This window comes from Apodemus sylvaticus, chromosome 6 (assembly GCF_947179515.1).
Source record: "Apodemus sylvaticus chromosome 6, mApoSyl1.1, whole genome shotgun sequence".
Lineage (NCBI taxonomy): Eukaryota > Metazoa > Chordata > Mammalia > Rodentia > Muridae > Apodemus > Apodemus sylvaticus.
The window spans coordinates 5806242-5826262 of NC_067477.1; the positions used below are offsets into that span (position 1 = coordinate 5806242).

At 37.7% G+C, this 20021-nt stretch overlaps 2 gene segments (V, D, J or C); both read left to right on the plus strand.

Annotated features, from left to right (window-relative positions):
* LOC127687769 (Ig heavy chain V region 3-like) overlaps positions 1 to 20021 on the plus strand; it is a 906657-nt gene that overhangs the window by 411581 nt on the left and 475055 nt on the right.
* On the plus strand, positions 12292 to 12819 carry LOC127686833 (Ig heavy chain V region 108A-like). The segment is given in 2 exon segments: positions 12292 to 12374; positions 12458 to 12819. Coding segments are annotated over 2 exon segments (375 nt in total).

Genomic DNA, 20021 nt, shown 5'->3' on the forward strand with positions numbered 1-20021 from the left:
GCCTTGAGAGATCATGGACTGATTCTAAAAGAACATCAATTCTCACAATTTGTTGTGTACCTGGTGCCCATCTTTGTCCTATGGAGTATTTGTGAATGTGTTTGTCTCTGCATCTAGAGTTCTTGTGCTAATGGTGATTTTTTTTGTTAATTGTTTATTTATTTTGTCCTGTTCTGCTTTGTTTGCTTTTCTATAATCTTATTTTGTTTTTATTCTTTATTAATTTTAGGTTCTATTTATTTTTCTATTAAGATGAAGAAAGGAAGTTCAGGTGGTAGATTATCAGGAAGGAGTTGAAGAAGACAATTCTGTAATCAGAATATATTACATGAAAATTTTATTTTCAATAAAAATAAAAGGATTCTAAGAAAAATAGTAAAAGATTCTGATATCTTGTTTGTCGTGTAAATATCAAATATGCCCAACACCCATATTTTAAGATTCCTGGCTCTCTCCAAATTGTTTGAAGGGTTTTCAGAGGTCAGGACTTAAAAGACTTAAGGTTGAGGCATAAATAAAATGCATAATGCTACGGTGTGTAAAATATGTAATAATACATTTGGGTTTTAGCTGGTTTGGTCGTGTGTGTGTGTGTGTGTGTGTGTGTGTGTGTGTGTGTGTGTGTGTTGTGTGTTGTGTGTTATAATTCTAATAATGAATTTTCCATTATTATTCTTTAAGTAGATAGAGTAATATCTTCTCTGAGGACTTATAGGAACAGGGGAAATTTACCTGAACAGAACACCATAGCTTTTGCTTTAAGATCAAGAATTGATCAATGGGACCTTATAAAATTATAAAGTTTCTGTAAGGCAAAGTACATTGGCAAAAGGACAAAATGGCAATCAACAAATTGGGAAAAGATCGTTACCAACCCTACATCTAACAGAGGGCTAATAGACAAGATATACAAAGAGCTCAAGAAGATAGACTCCAGAGAGCCAAATAACCCTCTTAAAATGGGTTACAGAGCTAAACAAAGAATTTTCATCCAAGGAATATTGAATGGCTGAGAAACACCTAAAGAAATATTTAATAACCTTAGTCATCAGGGAAATACATATCAAAACAACCCTGAGATTCCACCTCACACCAGTCAGAATGGCTAAGATCAAAACCTCAGGAGAAATCAGGTGCTGGTGAGGATGTGGGAAAAGAGGAAAACTCCTCCACTGTGGTGGGGTTGCAAGCTGTTCAAACCCGGAAACCAGTCTGGCGGTTCCTCAGAAAACTGGGCATGATAATACTGGAGGACCCCGCTATACAACTCCTGGCCATATACCCAGATGATTCCCCAGCATGTAATAAGAACACATGCTCCACTATGTTCATAGCAGCCCTATTTATAATATCCAGAAACTGGAAAGATGTCCCTCAATGGAGGAAAGGATACAGAAAATGTGGTATATTTACACTATGGAATACTACTCAGCTATTAAAACAATGAATTCATTAAACGAATTAGGCAGGTGGGTGGAGCTGGAGAATGTTATTTTGAGTGAGGTGACCCAATCACAAAAGAACACACATGTTATGCACTCACTGATAAGAGGATCATAGCCCAGAAGCTCAGAATATCCAGAAACAATCCACATATCAAATGATGCCCAAGAAGTAGTGAGGAGAGGAGCCTGGTCCTGGAAAGGCTCAGTGCACCAGTGTAGGAGAATACTAGGAAAGGGAAATGGGAAGCAGGTAATTTGGGGACAATATGAGGGAAGAGGGCTTATGGGTCTTTCGGGGAGGGGGGATCCAGGAAAGGTGAAATCATTTGAAATACAAATAAAGAATATATCAAATAAAGAAAGAAAAAATAAATATTTAAAATTAAAAAAATAAACTAAGAAGTGTTATTTTAATGCTATAATTCTTTAACAAAACAAGGTTATCTGTTTCTTCCTATGTCCCTGGCCTCTCTAATCACAAATTCTTGTGTAAAGAAACATTTTTAGGTATGAATTTCATTTCATGTAATTGGCCCTGAATCCAATTAGATCCTAGTTGATTTCTCCCACAAGATTTATACTATTTTTGTAATAGTGTAGTAATAGGGAAAGGATCTGCAGGCAACAATAATATCCATAATCATTCGAATTCAAGTTGTACAGTGATGCTTAAGTTGCGTATATGTCGGTCCTACTTCTACAGTGTTCTTGTGACTATGAGGGATGCTTCTGTATCTAAAGTTCTTGAACCTTGCAGGGCAGTGTACTATGAGATGAAGACAGTAATGTTCAGCTAAGGCTAGAAGCCCCCAAAGACTGTCAATGGATTGTAGGATCTTTGCCTTCTCCAGGCCCCAGGCACCTGTGATATAGCTGCAACTCCCCGTAGAGAAATTTGTGGCTATCAGTCACATAGGAGCAGTACCACTAAGCCCTGCCACATGTAGATGAGGCATTTCAAATATCTCTGACAAAGCCAATAAAAAGCACCTAGTCTCTAACCCAGCCAACCCCAAAATTATATATAAGATGCTATCCAGAAGGAGTAAACCTATGTGAAAATTACTCCTTTGTCTGAGAGTGTCTATCATAAAAGCTTTAAAACCACCAGAACTGCTCTACTGAAAGTTTTTGGGACCTGTACACCCCTTGTTGAGTAGACAGCCTTCTCTTTGCTCAACCCTGCTTGGCTCATCGTATAACTGCCAGTGCAGTGTCTAGGAGAAATAGCATTGAAAGCAGTGTTGTACAAAGCAGCAGCAGCAGTGGTGGTGCCTGAGGCTATTCCTCCTCCTTACTCACATGCTTTCCCCTTTGCTTGAACTCTTCCACTTAGCCTAGCCACAGCTCTCCACAGAGAGCTTCCAGTACACATGCCCACAGAAACTAATGGACCCTCATACATAGAAGTCAGCAGGCCATAAAGTACAGGAGACAATGAAGTTGGGTAATGATTTTTGGAGGGAGAATTCTGGGATAATCATTCTGGGGAAATAGGTTAGGTCTTCCCTGCAGAGTGCAAAAGGGTCACCAGATTGTTAAGTACCTCTGCTCTCACATTTCTGGATTGAGTGCATATTTGATTTTATCTTCTCCAATGAAGAGACATCCATGTGTGATTAAAATTCCTGGTTCTATTTGTGCATCTGTCTGAGTACAAGGATCTCATACCTTCTACAATTACTATGTCAATGCCATCAATGATATTGTTGATATGTTTGCCATGGGTCAGTGAAAGTATAGCTTCTAAATAAATTAGTTGTAGAGAGTCTGAGGGGCAGGTGTGCAGAGGGATATTTACTGACTTTACCCAGAGTTTATTATTCTCAGTTAACCACATACAACACCAGGAAACTCCTATCTCCTATGCCTGTCAATCCTCACCTTGACTGATACAAGATTGGAAGAAGATCACTGCAATTGTTTCTGAAATCTCTGCTAACATCCTGAGAATGCTACAGAAACTGAAATGACACAAGACCTTCCCAGTCCCCATGAATATAGTTTATCTTTTCTTATTTATTGACTGATTTTTTTACACTTCATATTATATCCATACCTATCCACCTTCTAACTGTTCCACATCCCATACCTCTTCCCGACCCTGCTGTCTCCATGTGGAGGTCCACACCTCCCACCCCACCTGACCTCCAAACTCCCAGAGGCTCCTGTCTCTTGAGAGTTAAATACATCGTCTCTGAATAGACACAGACTTGGACGGACTCTACTGTATGTGTTTTGAGGGGGCCTCATATCAGTTGGTGTATGCTTCCTATTTATTGGTCCAGCCTTTGAGGGATCTCATGGGTCGGGATTAATTGAGACTGCTGATCCTCCTACTGGGTTGCCCTTCTCCCTAGAGCTTCTTTCAGTCTTACCTAGTTAAACAAAAGGGGTCAGCTGCTTCTATACATTGGTTGTTTGCATATATCTGCACCTGATTCTTTCAGCTGCTTGATTCATCTTCTGGAGTATGGTAGTTTATCTTATAGTAGAATGACTTTCACAGTAGGAATACTAGAACCCAGGGTAACTCTTACCAAGGAAGTTAAAACATGTATGACAAAACTTCATATTTTTGAACAAAGAAATCAAAGTAGATAGTGGAAAAAGAAGAGGTATATCTTTCTCATGGATTGGTAGTGTTAACCTTGTAACAAAAATGTTCATCCTACTAAAAGCGTTCTATAGATTCAATGCAATACCCACCAAAGTTACAAGACTGTTCTTTACAAAACTTGAATGAATAACACTCAACTTCATATAGAAAATCAAAGCAAAACAAAACAAAAACAAACAAAAAACCCAGATCATCTAAAATAATCCTGTATAATAAAAGAATACCCGGAGTCGTGGCCATTTCTGGAACAAACTGTACAACTGAGCTGTAGAAATAAATACAGCATAGTATTGGCATATAAACAGACAGGTTCATCAATGGAATAAAATAGAATGGAAGATCCAGATATAAATCCACACACCTATGGAAACCTAATTTTTTGAAAAAGAACCCAAAATACACAATGAGTGAAAGAAACCATCCTCAACAAATGGCACTGGTATGCCTGAATTTCTGCATGTAGAAGAGCACAAATAGATCCAAATCTATTGCCCTGCACAAAACACTAAATCGAGTGGATCAAATACTTTAACACAAAGCCAGATATCTTGAGACTAATAGATGAAAAAGTGAAAAATAGTTTAGAAAATATTGACACCAGAGAAGATTCCTGAACAGAAAACCAATAACACAGGTGCTAATAACAAGCCAATAAATGTGAACTGAGAATATAAATGAAACTGAGAAGGTTCTATAAGGCAAAGGACACTGACAATAGGACAAAATGGGAGCCTACAGAACGGAAAAGGTTTTTCACCAACTACATATCTAATAGAGGTTTAATATCCAAAATATATGAAGAACCCAAGAAATTTGACTTCAACAAAACTATTAATTGTGTTATAAGGAATTCCAGTTTTATGTTTAATACCAAATTCTTTAGAAAACGAGATAAAGTTCTTGCAAGAGTAGGCTGGTCCATTGTCTGTCTTAATGACTTTGGGTAATCCCATGGTATTAAAGGCTTGTAAACAACGATCAATTACATTTTTAGAGGCTTCTCCCGAATGTAGAGAAGTGAAGAGAAATCCTGAACAAGTATCAATGGAAACATATATAAATTTTAATTTTCCAAATTCTGCATAGTGAGTTACATCCATTTGCCAAATCTGATTAGGTATAAGGCCTCATGGACTAACCTCTAAGTGAGAAACTGGAGCTAATGAAAGGCAATTAGGGCATTGTTTTACAATCATTCTTGCTTGCTCTTTTGTGATCTTATGACAGAGTCTTAATGTATGGCTAGAAAGATAAAATTTATCATAATCACATCTAGCCATTTCTACAGGTTCTAAAACTAAAGCCTCTCCTATTATGGCTCTGTCAATGCACTGATTGCCTTCAGCTAAAGCTCCAGGAAGACCGGAGTGAGCTCTTATATGGACAATGTAAAAGGGGTTTTTCCTAGCAAGAATGATACTTTGCAATTGTGAAAATAAGGATCCTGCTGGCGTATTAAAATTAAATGTGCCACAGGTCTCCAATTGTGGTACAGAAAATGCAACGTAAGCACTGTCAGTAAAGAGATTAAAGGTACTACTTACTGATTGAAAGACACATAATACCACTGTCAGTTCTGATAACTGAGCAGAAAGCCCAGGGTTCTCTAGAACTACCTGTTGATTATTAATAAGGTATCCAGCTCTTCCTTTGGAAGAGTCGTCTGTGAAAATTAAAAGAGCATTACGCTACGGCTGTAAAGATGTTATTTTAGGAAATACAACCTCATGCATATTTAAAAACTTTATCAATTTATCTTGAGGATAATGGTCATCTATAGTTCCAATCTGTGCTATGTTGTTTTAACCAAGCATCTTGATCTATGTTATAAGGCTGAATAATAATATCTGGTTCTTTGCCAAAATAAGTTAGCGCCTGCTTTCTTCCAAGCACGATTACTTGGGCTACTGTCTCATAATATGGCAAGATATTACACCTTGAAGACACCCTCAAATGAATCCACATCAGAGGAGCCTTTTGCCATAATAAACCTGTAGGCAAATGAGTCGTATGAAAAATTAGCAGATGTAAGGGTAAAGAATAATCTATATAGGTAACCAATTGGTTTTCAATAGCTTTCTCCACTTGCTGTAAAGCCAAAAGTCCTTCTGGAGTTAATAATCTAGGGGATGTATGGTCAGCATTCCCCTTTAGAATATCAAATAAAGGTTGTAATTATCCTGTAGTAAACTTTAAATATGGGCGAAGCCAGTAAATATCGCCCAATAACTTTTGAAAATCATTTAAAGTTTTTAAATTGTCTCTGCGAATAATTATCTTCTGGGAAAAAAACAGCTTGATCTGTAAGTTTGAAACCCAGATAATTATACAGATCCTGGGTTTGTACTTTCTCTGGAGCTATGTGGCATGTGCCACAAATTTCTGACATAAGGCAGGACTGTTAGTCATGCCCTGAGGAAGAACTATCCATTGGTATCTTTTCATAGGTTCCATGAAGTTAATAGAAGGAACACTGAAAGCAAATCTTTTGCAATCCTCAGGATGCAATGGAATGGTAAAGAAACAATCTTTTAAATCTATAACTATTTTATAATATCCTCTAGGAATAGCCATGGGAGATGGAAGACCAGTTTGTAAAGCTCCCATGGGTAGTATAGTTTCATTAACCCTTCTTAGATCTTGTAGCAATCTCCATTTACCAGATTTTTTCTTGATAACAAATATTGGGGTATTCCATGTAGATTGAGATTCTCTTAAATGTCCTGACTTTAGTTGTTCCTGCACTAGTGAAGAGGCGGCTTCTGTTTTTTCTTTAGATAAAGACCACTGAACAACCCACACAGTATTATCATTAAGCCATTGAATTTTATCGGCGTGGGATGCAGGCAAGACAGTGGTCATTACTGAAAATGTCCCAGACCTCTAGTGTTAGAGTTAGACTGAGGGCTTTCAAACCTTTTAACGCCTTGCCCTTCTTTCCCAAGCCCCTGACCAGGCAAAGATCCTTGCTCTAAAATTTGCCTAGTGACAATTTTGTTAGGATTAAACACAATCAGATTCATTTGTGAGAAAAGGTCTCTCCCCCAAGGGGTAGTAGGCAAGTTTTGTATAACATAGGCTGGATATGTCCTGAACTTCCCTCTTCATCCTTCCAAGTTAGAAGTCTTGCACTCTGTTTTGGATTATTAGCATATCCAATACCTTGGAAATGGGTAAGTGTTTCTGTCAAAGGCCAGCTGGATGGCCAGTCTTGTCCATTAATAATTGTTGTACCAGCCCCTGTATCTATTAATCCTTCAAAACAATTTCCTTCAATTGTTAATTTAAGGTTAGGTCTTTTATTAGTAATAAATTGAACACAATACACTCCAGAGGAACTGAAGGTCTCCTGTCCTCTCTTATCCTTAACGAATTTGGAAGGTAGTGGATGTAAAGGAACCAAAACAAGTTGAGCAATTCTTTGGTTAGCAGGTATAGTTATAACACCATGAGGGGAGGTAGCCATAATTTTTATTTCTCCCTCATAGTCATCGTCTATGACACCTAGATAAATCTGCATCCCCTTTAGAGTAGTAGAATTACTTCATCCTAGAAGCAATCCCCAAGTTCCTGCAGGTAAAGGTCCAAAGACTCCTGTAGGCAGAATCTGGACACCCATTTCTGGGGTTAACACAACATCAAAACTGCTACACACGTCCAGTCCTGCTCTTCCTGCTGTTGCTCTGATAAGCTCAAAGATGGGTTTTCCTGGCTTGGCAGCAGCTTCATGGCCCCATAAGCTATCTGCCCTGGGTGAGTCAGGGCCTGAGGTGGGCCCCTTCTCCCATTTCCCGACACCAGCCAGCCTTGAATATCAGTCTTAGATTTTCATTCTCTAGCCCAATGGTTTCCTTTCCTATACTTAGGACAGATTTCTGGGGTGCAAATTGATTGCCCGCTTATAGTACCCCTGTTGCTAGGGCAATCACTTCTAAAATGACCCAGTCTACCACGTTTAAAACATGTTTTATTCCCTTGCCTCTGCGAAAGTATTCCCTGCATGGTGGTTCCCTGCAAAGCTGCGGCCATTGCTAGACCCTGATTGTACAAGGGGCCAATTTCAGAACAGAGGTGAATATAATCAGCCAAGTCTCTCTTCCCCCTGTGGAGGTCTGATGGCCTTGCGGCAGGCTGCATTAGAGTTCTCATAAGCCAACTGAGTGACCAACGGATTTTCTGCCTGAGAATTTCCAAAACTTCTGTTAGATGTTTTCAATAATCTGTCCACAAAATCCTAAAAAAAGTTCATCAGGAGCCTGTTTGACGCCTGTTAAGCTTCCACTAAGATCTCCCTTCGATGGTAAAAGGTTCCAAGCACGGCGGGCAGCCATCACAATCTGTGCATACATTGCGATAGGAAACCCAATCTGATTAGTATTCCTTTCATATACACCTTCTCCTAGTAACATATCAGCATTCCAATCTTTATGGCATGCCTGAATATTTACGGTAGCAGTCCTTTTACTAGCTTCATGCCACTCAGAAATCCAAAACAAAAAATCTCCTCCTGACAAAGTAGCCTTACACAGAGTTCTCCAATCCTGTGTAGTTAAATTGGACTCCATCACAATATCCAATAAAGCTTGTGTAAAAGGAGCTGTAGGGCTGTATTGAGCCACAGCTGCCTTTAATTCTTTTATCACTTTGAATTCCAATGTCTGATATTGTCTAATCCTATTCTTTTGGTCTCTGATCTCAAGGACAGGAAAGGCTAACAGTTCTGATGTATGTTGTCCTTCTCCACGAGCCTGACTTACAGGTCTTTCTAGTGGCGATTGCCACATCTCAAGATCATTGTTCTCTCTAGTATTTGATACCCTTTTTAGCTCCTGTAATTCATTAGTCAATTTTTGTAACTCAATCTTGAACTCCAATTTTTGTAACTGCACATCTCTCTGGATCTCATCTCCCATAACCAAAGTCATAGGTGGAGCAGAGGGCATGGTAGGGGCCCATTCTTCCCCATGAAATTCAGCTGTTCTCTTTTGGTGATGAGATTCCTTTTCTAAACTATCTCCACATTTTTGTAACTTAGAGTGGAGAGGGTCCTTTTTTGAGAAAGTCAACTCCAGCAGGCTTTCTTCTTGAGATTCCTCAAGTTTTTCCTGAATGATATCTAATTCCTCTAGGGTTCCTTCATCTATAACATCCTTTATAAGTGTCCAGAGGCTGAGGGTAATACTATCTGCCTTGGCAGTCTTTAGTGAATTGCTAATTCTTTCCCAGGTTCTCTCATTTAAAATTCTTTTTTCTCAGAACCATGGGCAGCAAGATTCTACCTAATCCAAGAAATCTTCTAATCTTAGTTCTTCAAACCCAATCCCTTTTGCCTGAAGCAGCTCCTTAAGGCTGCGGACGAGTTTTTGCCTAGAACTTTCCTAACCCATATTCTACTATCTATCCGAAGCAGATACCATGCCGGGCCAACACTGTTCCGCTTAGCCGTATCCTTCCGCACCCACAACAATAGTTTCAAAAGATAAAATCTTACACTAGTGCTAGCATTTAACTCCTATAGTTGTTTACTGTGCAGGATACCATCTTCTTTCCAATTTTCTGGAAAGCTTCACCAGATAGGGTCACCTCAGGAAATTCTCCTGTATCAGTTCTATCTGTGTTCAAGGCGCCAATCTGTAGTTGCTAGCAACTACAGGTGAACTGGAGACCTGAAAGAGAATTCTGGGGATAAACAGAGAGGCGACGAAAGAGAAATGAGTCAGGAGGATTACTCTGTCTCCTATGTGGTTTTCTTTCTGCAGTGTATTAACTGATTTATCCTGCTTTGATTAACATGTGATGTATCCACACACAAACCCCATAAAGATTCATTACTTAATATTTCACAGATTTATGTTGACTAATTTTTATTTGGATTTTATATTTTTTAAATAAAAATAACAAAATTTATTCTAATAAATTATTTTCTCAAGCCTAACTATTTGCAGGTCCTTTTATCTCCAAAATCATACAACTAGCCATCTTTTATTTTTCTGAAAATACACAAAAAGAAAAAAAGAAAAGAGAAGAAAGAAACTTAAAGCGGTATTACAAAAAACAAATTTCAATCAAAACCCAAGACACACACACAATCAAACACGTGCACATGCACAGAGAATAAGTGTGTGTGTGTGTGTGTGTGTGTGTGTGAGAGAGAGAGAGAGAGAGAGAGAGAGAGACAGAGACAGAGAGAGAGACAGAGATGATAGAAATAGAGAGAGAAAGAGAGGGAGAGGGAGAGATGGAGAGAGAGAGGGAGAGAGAGGGAGAGGGAGAGAGAGAGAAGTAGCTATGATATATGGACAAAAAATAAGTGAGAAAAAAGGAATTGAACAAGGCAACATTATAAAAAATGTCTGCAAATCTACCATTGAGTTGATTTTTTTGCCTATCAAATGCTAAGCATGTCTTCATGATTAACTGTGATTAACATCCCCTGTGAGACTCCACTGCAGAAAACTAATAATCCCTTCACATGTGAGTGTCAGTTGCAGTTCTTCTTGGTTAGAGCTAAGGTCCTGTGTCCATTTTCTTCTCCAAATAATGAACTTCTCCAAATAGTTCTGCAACCGCTCTAGCTCTTCTACTCTGCTCAATTTTTAAATGGTGTAATTTCTTTATTTTATCTCTATTTAATATATCACCTTTATAAATTCCTCATACTGTAATGGGCCAATTCTATTATCTCAATTTCTACAATTCAATACACAAAACAAAATACTCAAATCCAGGAACATGTATGATTGAGAATATGAAGCACTTGCCTAATGGACATGGGTGATCTATTCAGTTAATTTTTCCAGTTCAATAAGACAATTATAAATCAGATAACTCATGTGTTATCACTTAGTAGTATTCATATATATATATATGACTATATCCTATTTTATTTTTACTTTATTGGATATTTGGGATGATTCCTTCCTCTATATGCTATGAAAATTCCATAAGTAACATACTGTGAGTAAACATGAATGTATGAGCATTTATGCAATAAGAAGAGCCATTTGAGTACATGTGTGAGAAGGCTATTTCCGGGAAACAACATTATTTTATTTATTGTTTTTATCCAATTTTCCTAGAAAAGTCTTCATCTTGGAAAGATGTAGTTTTTAAAGCTCATTTTTAGTGAAGATATAGGATCTAGTAGACCTCAGATGAATTGCCAATAGTCATGTTTTCAATCTGCCTTATAGATATTTATGTTTAAACCCAGTATGTTTTCTGAGACTTAATCATGGAGGCTCATATGTACTGTAAGGACTGAGGCAGACATTCATGAATGGTCAGAGTGCTGAGAATGATTGACAGAGAATTCAGCCACAGACAAGTAATGATACGAATCTGTCACCCAAAAATCAAGGACCACTATAAAAAGGGGGAAAGAAAGGATGTAAGATACAGAGAATTGTCCCAAAAGAAATTAAATCCTATCTCCAGGGACTTAACTGTTCTTAGTGTACACAGATTTTCAGTGACTATATTTACCAGCAGAAGACATACACAAACCAAACCACTGAACAGTACCAGAAAATTCTAATTACATTCATCTTTCCAAATCAATGTAAATTTATTATTTATTTCTGGTAAAACTGTATATTTGTGTGGTTTATGTGTATATATATATATATATATATATAGAGAGAGAGAGAGAGAGAGAGAGAGAGTTTTGAATCACATTTACTTTTAATCATTTTATTGAGCTTTGAAGCATGTAACCTATTGAAAAGTCAAATACTCATGGCATATATGAGAAAGAAGACTCTAAAACTATAAAAATTAGCCATTTTTGGAATTTTACACCATTATCAACACCACCATCTTCTTTTTCATCATCATAATCATCTCATCATCATCATCATCATCATCATTTTCATCATCACAAAGCCACAAAGCATTATCTGTAAATTCAATGTGTTAATATATCCCAGAGTAGAGAAAGACTTAGGTCAAATATAGACTGAGAGATTTATCCCTATAATTTCAACCATACCAGAAGTCAAGGTGTCATAAAAATGTATGGAATGCATTTCCTCAGAGAGGATTAGGATTTGTACTTGAGCATCTTGCTTGCTGACCCTTGTATCTTCTCAGTCCTTCCTCTCCAGTACTTCTCTAGCTGGACTGTGTCTTGATGTAAGAAGAATGCTGCTCATGAATGTGCAAATTACCTGAGTCCATGGCTGTAAACAAGGGGATGTCAACACCCTGAAAACAACATATGATCAGTGTCCCTCCACAGTTCCTGAATGCACTGACTCTAACCATGGAATGGAGCTGGATCTTTTGGTTCCTCCTGTTAGTAACTGCAGGTAAGGGACTCACCATTTCCAAATATGAAAAAGAGAAACCGCATGGGATGTCATTGACATCCACTCTCCCTTTTCCTCCTCAGGTGTCCACTCCCAGATTCAGCTGCAGCAGTCTGGACCTGAGTTGGTGAAGCCTGGGGCTTCAGTGAAGATTTTCTGCAAGGCTTCTGGCTACACTTTTACTTATGATGCTATGCACTGGTTGAAGCAAAGTCCTGGACAGAGTCTGGAATGGACTGGATATTTTTATCCTTACAATGAAGAAACTAACTACAATGAGAAATTCAAAGGCAAGGCCACTTTGACTGCAGACAAATCCTCCAACACAGCCTACATGCAGCTCAGAAGCCTGACATCTGATGACTCTGCTGTCTATTACTGTGCAAAACACAGTGTTTTAACCACATCCTGAGTATATCAGAAACCCTGGAGGAAGAGGAAGCTACCCTGGGACTTAGAAGACAGAAAGACTAACCATTAGACTTGCTCAGAAATAGTAATATTGTATGTCTATTTATTGCCTACTTGCAGTCCTATAGTGCATTTTTCATCTTTGTCAAAGGACCTCTATAATAAATTGATGCTGATTTATGATATTCCTGCAGTTCAATATGCCTTTTCTTTCTCAGTGAACACCTCCATTGGCATGTTTCTGGTTCAATAAAATAATAAAAAGGGAAATATATGGTGATGCATGATAGAAATGTCACTGGATCCTGAGAGAAGAGAATTCTTATGAAATTTTTGGGAAGAATCCATCGAATCAATTTGACTTAGAAAATCCAAATTATCAACATTTGGCAAACAAACACTCCTTCACAGTCTTAAGTAATAATGACTTCAAGTATGTTCTTAAGTCTCTCTGTGTTTTCTAACAGAAGTTTCAGTCTTGTAGGATTGTGGAAATATTTATATCCGAATGCAAAGTCATATGAATATAATTCCTGTAGGTTGGTGAAAATATTTTTAAATCACTTTCGTGAAATTAATATATAAACACAATATTTGTCCTTGTTAACTGAGGTAATTTCTGAGATTATACATTTGATCCCCTTATTAATTCCTTCTCAGTCTCATTAATCATCTCAACAGTCTCTACTCTTTTAAAATTATGGACCTATACTAATATAGCATCAACTCTCATTGTTAATTGCAAAATTATTGACCAGATTTGATCTATAAAGTATTTATGAACTTGTGTCCCTGTATTCACACATGTTTCTTGTGTTTTGTTTTTTGTTTACTTTTCTTCTGGTTGTTTGTTTTGTCCTATTTCCATTTGTTTTTTATTCATTTCACTTTGATTTACTTTTTCACTATATTTAGGTTCTGTATGTTTTGTAATTATGTAAAGAAACACAAACAATCTTGGAGATGATTGGGGAGATGTTGAGGAAGGGAAATCAGTATTCAGAATATATTACAGGAAGAAATGTGTTTTCAATAAAAAATAAAAAAAATCTTTTAAAAAATTAATGAAAAAATAATTCTGATAACCTGTACAGGCAGGCTCCTCCACACTCCCAGATGGTTAAGCTGCCTCCCTGAACCACTTGGGTATGTTGCACTGTGACAGAGGATGGACCCAAGCTGGAAAGAACCCAGATGATGCTATGCACTGGTTGAAGCAAAGTCCTGGACAGAGTCTGGAATGGATTGGATATTTTTATCCTTACAATGAAGAAACTTGGGTCAATGAAGAAAAGGCATATTGAACACAAAGGCACAGAGAAATTGATATAGAAAATCTGGTATATACTTCACACGCACACACACACACTGGAGTACTTTTCAGCCATTACAAACAATGAATTCATGAAATTCTTAGAAAAATGAATGGGACTGGAAAATATCATCCTGATTTAGGTAACCCACTAGCAAATGAACATACATGGTATGTATTCACTAATAAGTGGATATTAGCCCAGAAGCTTGGAATACTCAAGACACATTGCACTTATCAAATGATGCACAAGAAGGTGGAAGAATAAAGTATGTTCATTTGGGTCCTTTGTAGAAAGGAGAAGAAAATACTCACAGAAGGAGATACAGAGGCAAAGTGTGGAGCAGAGTCTGAGGGAACGACCATACAGAGACTACTCCACTCACGGATCCATCCCATATACAGTTACAAAACCCAAACTCTATTATTGATGACCACAAGTGTTTGCTGACTAGAGCCGGATATAACTGTCTCCTGGGAGTCTCTGCTAGTGCATGAAAAATACAAAGGGAGGCACTCTCAGACAGCCATTGAACTGAGCAGAGGTTCCCCAATGGAGGAGCTAGAGAAAGTACCCAAGGAGCTGAAGGGGTTTGCAGCACCACACGAGGAACCACAAGATGAGCCACCCAGTACTTTCAGAGTTCTCAGGGACAAAACCATGAACCAAAAAGTACATATGGAGTGACCCATGGCTAAAGACACATAGGAAGCAAAGTATGATCTCATTAGACACCAAAGGAAGGAGGGGGCCTTTGTTCCTGGAAAGACTTTATGCACTAGTGTAGAGGAATACAAGAACAGGGAAACAGGGTAGGTTTGATTGGGGAAGGGGAGATGGCTCATGGGATTTTTGGGTCAAAGGAGAACCAGGAAAGGGGATAACATTTGAAATGTAAATAAAACCTATATCTAATAAAAATAATTCTGATAACATCTTTGGAATAAAATATCCCATGTTCACAAGTGACCATTTTTAGGACTCATGCCCTTTTAAATTGTTCAAAGCAAATTAGAAGCCAGGTCTAAAAAGATGTATGGATAAAGCATATGTAATATGCATAATTCTTGGTGTTTATGTAGTGTATTACATTGATTGATTTTCATATATTGAATCATCCCTGCATCCCTGGGATGAAGCTTACTTGATCACAGTGACTGATCCTTTTGAAACAATCCCTATCTCAGTTAGCCCTTGTCTTTACAGACACAAAATCTGATGTAGAATACCTGTGTTAAGTCTTAACTCTATGGCATTATCCTGGAAATGCCACAGAAACATAAATGACAAAATTTTAAGTCCACTCAGTCATCATGAAGACAGGATATCTTATAGAGAAATAACCCTCTCAATTGGAAAAATTAGGGCATTCTTTTAACTCTAGTCAATCAAGTGAAAGATGTGTAGAAAAAATACCTCTCATCTTTGAACAAAAGCAGAAGATATGAAAAGAAGGAAATATCTGCCATGCTTCTGGATGGGAAGGAGTCAAATATTAAAAATGAATATCATTCCCATAGCAATCTACAGAGTCAATGTAATACACATGGAAATCTCAATAGAGGTTTTTTACAGATTTGAATGGAAAATACTCAACTTCATCTAGAAAATCTGTAAAATCCTGGACAGCTAAAATGGTTCTGTGCAATAAAGGAACATCTGGAGACATGAGCATCACTTATTTCAAAGGGTCCTACAGATTTATATTAATAAAAACATCATAGAAATGGAACAATACAAGAAAGGTTAATAAACAAAAGCAAATAAAAATACTGAAACAAATCCACATTTATGATCACCTAGTTTTTTGATATTGAAATCAGAAATACCCAATGAAATAACAAAAGCATCAACAAATGGTGCTGGTCTAACTAAATGTTTATATAGAGAGGAATACAAATAGATCCATATCTGTTCCCATGGACAATACTCAAGGCAAAATGGACCACAAACCTCAATATTAATTCAGATACCTTGAGCATAAAGGAAAAAATGTGGGGAATAGCTTAGAATTCAATGGCCCAGGAGACACTATCCTGAAGACACCACCAGTAGCACAGGTGCTAATAGCCACAATCAATTAATGGAACTTAGGGAAACAGAATGTTCTGTAAGGCAAAGACCACCACATATAAGACAACAGTAGCCTAGGAAATGGTAAAAGGATACATGTAATTTTTTTTTAATCTTGCCTTCTTTTTCATTAAAATATTTTCTTTATTTACATTTCAAATGTTATCCTCTTTCCTGGTTCCCCTTCGAAAACAACCTATGCCATCCCCTCTTCCATTGCTCACCAACCCACCCACTCCCAATACCCTGTCTTGTCTTTCATTCCCTTATACTGGGGCATTGAGCCTTCTCAGGACCAAGGGCCTTTCTTCCCTTTGATGTCCAATAAGGTCATCCTCCGCTCCATATGCAGCTGTATCCATGAGTCCCTCCATGTGTACTCTTTGGTTGGTAATTTAGTCCCTGGGAGCTCTGTACTGGTTGGCTCATATGGTTGTTCCTCCTATGGGGCTACAAGCTCCTTCTGTTCCTTGAGTCTTTCTCTTGCTCTTCCATTGGAGACTTTGTGCTTTGTCCATTGGTTTTCTGAGAGCACCCACCTCTGTATTTGTCAGATGCTGGTAGAGGCTCTCAGGGGTCAGCTATATCAGGCTCCTGTCAGCAAGTGCTTGTTGGCATACACAATAGTGTCCGGGTTTGGTGACTGTATATGGGATGGATCCCCAGATGGGACAGTGTCCAGATGGCCTTTCCTTCAGTCTCTGCTCCACATTTTGTCTCTATATCTGCTCCTTAGAAAATGTTTGAGAAGTATCTGGAACAGTAAGACACGCTAACGGTAAGAAATTCTAAATGAGAGAGGCAATCACCTCATTCATATTAGAGAATTAAAGTTGGTGACAGTGTCTGCTGACTGCCATATTCTCATACATTACTGTTTGTGGAATAAGTTGCTTAAAATATTTTGGAAAATTACCTGATCTTCATTTAAGCAAAATAACACCTGGGAATACATATAAAATATTAAGACAAATGAGATTATTTTTATAAGCATGAGTGTTTGTTCAATTTTCTGGGAAAAAAACAAACCATGTGACTCATTATGAAATAGAAAATAGGTGAATAAATATTTTCAATATATGCCTTGTTTTTATGCTTTATGCTATACCTGTTATCTGTATGATCATAGTGTTTAAAATGAAGGATACACTTTCATTTAATGAAAAAAGGAACCTAGTAACTTATCTAAAGATATTTTTTCATAAAAATTATTGGAAAATTCATGTATAAGTAAAGAAAAAGAAAAAGAGAAAATGATAAATATCCTTTCCATCTCCACATGTGACAGAATGCTGCTATCTAGAATACGTACTCAAGAAACTAGATGTCACCAAACCAAACAATCCATTTTAAGATAGCTTTCCTCCAAATAAAGTTCTTAACAAAGAATTCACTAATGTCATAGAGGCAAATAAAGCAATGTTCAATTTCCTTGCACAACAGTGAGATGAAATTAAAAAATGAGTCTGAGATTACATCTTATAGTGGTAAGCCTGGCTAAGACCGAAACTATAATGACAGCTAATGCTACTGAAAATGTGCTCACCTTTGCTGGCAGGAGACACAACTTTTATAGCCACTCAGGAGCACAAATTTCTTTTAAAATTACCATTACAAGTAAGTATCCTTTGTTCATTAATATTACACATGTATATTTTATTCATAACTTATGAACTTTATTGAAACATTAATTGTATATCCAGTTTAAAAATGTTACAATGTTTCAAACATGTGGTTTCAAAATCCAAGTATAATCATTTCGATTAACAGGATATATAAATCTATTTGTAAATTCTTATACTATCAGAATTTCTGTACCAGGTTTCTTCATCTAGAAAATCTAATTTTGATATGGCAGTTCATTTCTTGATGTTTCATTCACGGGGCTGAGCCTTTGATGCTTTTTCTGGGAAGTGTTGGTGACCTAGTTCCATTGTGCCCTCTAGTTCCGTGTGAAGTCCTTAGTTAAGATAATGAAGAGAGGGAGAAGCTGGGCTTTTTGCATCATCTGACCTTAATTATATTTTTTATTTTTATCATTAATTTTCTGTGCACTTTAAAAGGTTTTAAATCAAATTTGTAATATCAAGACACTATGATTTTTGTGACTCAGGATAAGAGATATAAAGAAAGTAACTTAATTAAACTGACTCTGTCAATATCCAGAATACCTAAGAAGGTGAAGAAATGATGTCCTCAAACCAACAAAATATCACTGTAACCTTCATATGAATTTTAAAACAGTTTACCAAAATTTCCTGAATTCAAAGCCTGCCACTATCTGTTCAAAATTTTATGATCCTCACTTTGGATTACTTTCATTCCTCTTGACTTACCATCCCCGTTCTGCCTTGTAGGACCCTCCTTGAAATCCCCTCTTGCATATGTTCATTACATGAACATCACTAAATCGGTATGTGTTAACATTTTTGCTCTGCTCTGGTTCAAAGTCACTACTAGTTCCTGTGTTAATGCCTTCATTGAAGAGTCCTTCAACCCTTCTTCATTAAGTTTTTTTTTTTTTTTTTTTTTTTTTTTTTTTTTTTTTTTTTTTTGAGAATCTGGAAACAAAAGAATTCACCTTGGAGATGGGGGAAAACCTTAAGAAGAGAGAGATCTTCATCCATCTGTTCACTGAAATAGGCCTCATTTCCTTGCTGGGAATGACAGGAACTGCTAGAGCAGCCCTTGCCCAAAAACAACATGTGGCCAGAGACCTCCAGGGCAAGCTTTAGCATGCAATGGAATCCACTGTAGAAAGCCTTGATTCCCTTCAGAGTCAGATAACATCCTTCGCTGGGGTTGTTCTCCAAAAGAGGAGGGCCCTGATCTTACTGCATGCTGAACAATGAGGTAATTGCATTTTCCTTGAAAAGGAAATTATATCAATGAATCTGGGCTGTTAGAACAAGATGTACAAATGCTCAAAGATCTCTGGGAGAACCTCTGGGTAATTTTTGCTATCAACGCTCCTACCCCTTGATACTCTAACCCCTTGGTAGCTTGGTTTCTTCCTCTCCTTTGCCCCAAACTAGACATTGCAGCCTTGCTTCTTTTGACATCCTGCCTTATTCAATTTTCTCAATCATCCAATAAGTAGCAATGCAAAGATAAATATTGTTTAGGTCTTGGTTCAGTATGAAACTCTGCCCAACATAATAGAAAATTATTTTGATGACACCCGTCCTTTATAAAAAAGAAAAGGGGGGAGTGGTGGACCTGTGGACTGTACCAGGAATCTTGGTAAAGTTGAGTTAGTTGGAAGCCCTGGAACATCATATATTCCAGAGGATGGTAGGAGCATTACCTCCTTTTATCCAGGCTCTTGCCACAGTGCCACAGTACACTCCAGAAGAAAAATCATGACTATCAGTCATGTAAAGACAGTGCCTCAAGCCCCTCCACCTGCAGATGAGGCATCCTTAACATGTCAAACCAAGTCAATTGTAAGTGTCTGCTGTCAGTCTCCCAGCCCACCCTAAAATGTATGTAAGATCCTATCCAGAAGGAATAAAAAAGATGTGAGAACTATTCTATCATGGATTATCTGTGTGATTCTATCATTTAAGAGCTGTAGCACATCCCAGGGAAGAGAACACTCTCCTAAATCTTTGACTCTTGGAAACTGCCTGGGTCCACACTGACCCCTTCCTCTCTGGTATCCCTGACTATGGTTCCTAGCTGTTGCATCTGGTTTGCTAGCTGAGTCCCTTGCTGGCTTTGGTAGTAGCAACAGAGTAGATGTACTATCCCTGCTTGATTCCCCCAGAATAGGGAAATGCAAGTCAGAAAGTTGGGGGTAGGTGTGCAGAGGGAGGGGATGGAATAGGGGATTATTGAAGGGGTACAT